The sequence below is a fragment of the Berghia stephanieae genome, chromosome 6 (genome assembly GCF_034508935.2).
Source record: "Berghia stephanieae isolate SIO BIC M18660-M18661 chromosome 6, UCSD_Bste_1.3, whole genome shotgun sequence".
Taxonomy (NCBI): domain Eukaryota; kingdom Metazoa; phylum Mollusca; class Gastropoda; order Nudibranchia; family Aeolidiidae; genus Berghia; species Berghia stephanieae.
Genome location: NC_088365.1, coordinates 17640583 through 17645582, shown reverse-complemented (window position 1 = coordinate 17645582; position 5000 = coordinate 17640583). Strand labels below are relative to the sequence as shown.

The following is a 5000-nucleotide window of genomic DNA, read 5'->3' as shown; positions in this document are numbered from 1 at the left end:
AGTGAGTTAAGCATTTATTGTGTAACAAGCGGGTTGTATAATATAATAATATGGTGAAAATTTTGGGATAAGAATAATATGAGCATCGAACAAGGATTTTAAAATATTAAATAAAAACGCCTGAAAAGCTGTGAATGGAATGAAACAGTGCCAGAACAGCAGAAGGAATAATTGTTGGGGGGGGGGGGGGGGGGGTAAAACGGCTTTGGGAATCTAAATAGTCAAATTGTTTCTTTTCCTTTTTATTAAAATTTGTTTTATTTTTAATCCAAAAATCCCCCAAACAGTAACTTTATGGCACAGAAAATTCTTGCAATTTTAAATTCTGTTTCATTCGAGCAATTGCTCTTTATAAATAAATATACAAGCATAGTTACCCGTTCAATGAATGGGATGATAGGTTGATCAACACAACTATCTACGACTCGCTTTTATTTCCTTTTGGCGATTGTCGCCGTTTATTGTGACTTTAATGAGATTTATATAGAGCAATACCCACTAAATGTGCTCAAAGGGATCCCTGGTCAACGGCAACATTTGACATGTAGGGCGGACATGCCGCCTGTTAGGCGATATTACAATTTTTCGGACAAAGACACCGCTGTTAACGGTCAGGTACTCATTTTACACCTGAGTACGGTGAGAGAATGTGAGTAAAGAGCCTTCTCCAAGGACTCAACTATGCGCCAAGCGAGGCTCGAACCCAGGACCTTCCGATCCGAAAGCGAGTGGCATACCACTAAACCGCATAGCCGCACTTTATTAAGGAAATGCCAGTCTAAAAGTTAACAAAGGCTGCACACAGATCAGAGAGATTGTATAGCTAACGCTTCGAGAGCTCTCTCTAGCCAAAAAGCCCGTATCTGGGTCAACAGCTGATCGTGGAAATAAGCGCGTACAACAATGAGCTAAGATGGCGCCGACGCCGACAACACATAACAAATGCCAGTGGTGTTCCGGTATCAATTGTTCAAATTCTCGACACAAGAGACCAGATTTAGGTTTCTTCCGTTTCCCAAAGGATCCTGAAAGGTGAGAAAATTAAACTTTAATCTATTAACCTTAACAAATAACTATATTTCTATATTAACACGTCTAGATTGTGTTACAAGAGAAAATGAACATTAGATTTCTGATCCAGTTCTAATCTACTGCACCGTGACTGTGACCCTTAAAGGTGGCTCTGTTGGGAGTGAGGCTAGCCATTATCTTCTTCTTCTTCATCTTCTTCTTCTCCTTTTCCATAATAGCAGATGTGGTTGATTTAAAACACAGTAAAGGGTAGGGGGCGACGGTGTAGCTACACGGCATTGAATTTTAGCCATATATGTTGTGCCAGTGGATTTATGCTTAAAATAATTGAGCTTTTATATAGCGCAATATCCAATAAATATGCTCAAAGAGCTTTAGAGGGATGACTAGATAGGATGTACATTGACTAGACTTAGTGATGCCTATGTCTAGATTCTAGTACAGTAGTAATCTCAATGAAGTGAGCTTAGTTTTTTAGAAGTTTATCTAAAGAGAAGCATACATCTAGTCTCTCTCGGCCAATTAGTATGTGCTTTTATGTATAAAATTAACTCTTAATCAGACCTAGCTCTCAATTAATTACTAATAATAGATCTAGATCCAATATTGAACTGCGTTAGTTATTTTTTACAGGTCCAGGCGTTGGGTCATCAACTGCAGGCGTGCTGATTTGGATGACAAGTCAGCTGATGCACTGTACAGACGAAATGTTTTATGTGAAGAACCTTTTGATGCTTCCTGTTTCAGTGGCAGTCAAGACACGCCTTCAACAAGATGTTCCACAGGAAATTAGACAGCTGATGTTGCCATCAACTATGCAATCCCTAATACCAAATGAACAGAATGTAACAACTTGCATATCTGGGTATGTTGCAGTCAAATTAATGCCCCATGTGTGTACAGACTGTCAAGATTTATTGAAAGGTGACAAGGACCCTGGCAAAGAGAGTCAAGTATTCCTGCATGCAAAGAACCTTCAGGGTTGTAACCATGGCGGTCTCTGTGCACCAAGTTCAGAACTTCTCTGTATCATAGAAATTATGGAAAAGGAATTCAGAGACGCCATTACTCCCACACTGCACATTACTGGTCTGAGAAATAGGATCATTAGACGGCTTGTGGTAAGCATTCCACCCCACATGGGCCTTGGTTGCAAAAATGGAAAGTGTGATTTACTTTTTTATGTAGCTAATTTGTTCACTAATGCCAGTTAATGAATCAGACACTGTCAGAAAAACAGCCCACCCATAGAAATAGGAAGGCTGCCACATTTAGCCATGTCGTGTAGATTTGATATGTCGCTGATTTGTTTTCTTACCGGTATGCCTGTTGTTGTTGGCTTCCGTCTGTCTCAGGAGACAATGGATGTATACCGAGGTTATCAATTCTGGTCTGTCACTGTCAATCATCGGTGTTGATGCAGCATTGTCCCCCTTTGTGATTTTACTGAGCCATTTTTCAGTTTATAAAATGTGTTTTAGATTAGATTCTACAATACTTACACGAGAGTACATGTATTTTGTATTTCTCTCCTTCATTATGTTTAATTGTACTTGTGGTCATTAATCTATGCAACGCAACTTGACGTCATCTTAGTCATGCATACTATTTTTTCATTGTACATATTATTTTGAACTATACGTGTGTTAATTAAACACATACTTACACACACACACACACACAACACAACACACAAGGAGAGAGAGGAGAGAGAGAGAGAGAGAGGGAGAAGAAGAGAGAGAAGGAAGGGGAGAAGAGAGAGAGAGAGAGAGAGAGAGAGAGAGAGAGAGAGAGAGAAGAGCGAAGAAAGAAGAGAAAGAGAGAGAGAGAAAGAGGAGAGAGGAGAGAGAGGCGAAGAGAGGAGAGAGAGAGAGAGAGAGAGTTATGGCTTTGTTGAAAATACAAAGGTCGTTTGTTTCTATTAAGTTTGTTTAAAATAAATCATGATTTTCGCTGTAAAGTTGAGTTAAATTTATTTTTGTCAAAGTTTATCCCCCCCCTCACCCCCTCCCACCCGCCTTCTCTCTCTCTCTCTCTCTCTCTCTCTCTCTCTCTCTCTCTCTCTCTCTCTCTCTGTGTGTGTGTGTGTGTGTGTGTCTCACACACACATCATTATTATTATAAGTAATTTATTTTAGAATCTTACAAAGTTATCGTAACCTGATCTAGAGAATCAAACTAATCTGTACGATTTTGCACATAAAGCCTGAAACGATAGTAAAGAAAAAGAGCAGCCGATCTCTAGCAGACGAAACACACATTCAGTGATCCGCGCCTATTTCGTGACACACAATTTTTCGGCTGATACGCAATGAAATGCATTGTTGTCATGGAGAGCGGGAGGGAAGAGAGAGCTCTCTAAGCGTTAGCTTCTAAACTCTCTGACACAGACTTAACCATTTTAAACAATAAGTGAACAGAGCAACGTGTGCGGCAGTGATTGGGACTCGCGCGTCAAGAGTTTTCGTATCAAAGTTACTGCTGCTCTAAAGGTGAAAAAAAAAGTAAAAGATTTAATATCCGGTTAGAGTTACATCGAACCTGACTTGTAAAGGTTCAGCGGATAAAAATAACTATTAGAAACATTATAGATGCTGAGAGTGGTGACCTTGCGACCCTAGTAACCCCTGTGACCCTTGCGACCTCCACAGTACAGGCTATTATTGTGAATGACTGACAAGATAATTGTGGATCTGGCTAAGGTCCTAATTGGCCTTTAACCGGACAGATAATATAACAGGCAGCCAACACAACCTCTGACAATTTATAACGTTTTTTATAACAGTAATAATGATTGGGATGCTCCATTGCTCCAATTGGGCAACCACCTGAAAACCGTATCTTTTTTAATAAATTGAGCTTTATATAGCGCAATATCCACTAAATGTGCTCAATAAAAGCGCTTTACAAGGGGTCCCTGGTCAACAACAACATTTAATATTTAGGACGGGATATGCCGCCTGTTAGGCGATATTACATTTTTTTCGGACAAAGACACCGCTGTTAACGGCCAGGTACTCATTTTACACCCGAGTACGGTGAGAGAATGTGAGTAAAGAGCCTTTTCCAAGGACTCAACTATGCGCAGAGCGCGAGAATCGAACCCAGGACCTTCCGATCCGAAAGCGAGTGTCATACCACTAGACCACATAGCTGCACAAGACTGACTTGCTGGTCCATTATCAATAAATTATTGTGTTAGAAAGTGGTGCTAGAACAACAACAACAAAATGGATTTGATAAAATGAGAAAACTGGCAGTGACAAGAATCTTATAACCAGCGATATTTGGGATGATATTTGAGGGCAGCGTGGCTCAGCGGTACGATCTTTGCTTCCTACCCGAAAGGTATCGAGCTCGATCACCCGCCGCTGCCCTGTGTGGCCTTGAGCAAGTTACCTCGCCTTAGCTCAATTTGCCGCTGACGCCTGAGTTATTCCAGTCTTCCTTGGAATAGACCCTAGAGACAAATTTCCCTATGGGATGAATATAGGGAATTTTTTTTTTTTTTTTAATAGTTTCATTCGACTATCGATCGATTTAAATGGCCCTCATCTTGGCAAAAAACTCTCTCAAACCCGGGACCTCCGGAGAGTAGGAACAAGGGTTGTCAGATAGCTAGAGTTCCTCGTAGCCGATTGCGACTTTAAAAGTGACCAAAATAGAACCTCACGTGTCCAAACACCACTAACACTGATTCTCTTGAAAAACTCATCGATCTTGATTAACAAAAAAAAATTGATAAAAATAGGAATCAAAACCCAAAATATTTTTTTTTAAAATATGTAAACGCGATTTTCTATAGATAGTTCGAAGATGACGTCACTCAGGACTTTGTTATTGTTTTTTGCCAACGGCGTTAATGAGTAATGCTCACTGACCTGTATTAACCTGACTATAAACCTTCAAGGTTACACACAATTTTGTGTGTTGGTCAGTTTGACTTCCGGATGGCAATGTTATGAGCT

At 40.1% G+C, this 5000-nt stretch overlaps 2 protein-coding genes across 3 annotated transcripts in view; one reads left to right on the top strand and one right to left on the bottom strand.

Moving 5' to 3' along the window:
* Nucleotides 1-5000, bottom strand: part of LOC144974585 (dystroglycan 1-like) — a 114753-nt gene that overhangs the window by 85831 nt on the left and 23922 nt on the right. The gene's annotated exons all lie outside the window — the stretch shown is intronic.
* Nucleotides 808-2706, top strand: LOC144974582 (52 kDa repressor of the inhibitor of the protein kinase-like). Its single transcript, XM_078917587.1, has 2 exons — nucleotides 808-1032; nucleotides 1666-2706. Exons 1-2 carry the CDS (start codon nucleotides 914-916, stop codon nucleotides 1823-1825), a joined length of 279 nt encoding a protein of 92 aa, XP_078773713.1. The 5' UTR covers nucleotides 808-913; the 3' UTR covers nucleotides 1826-2706.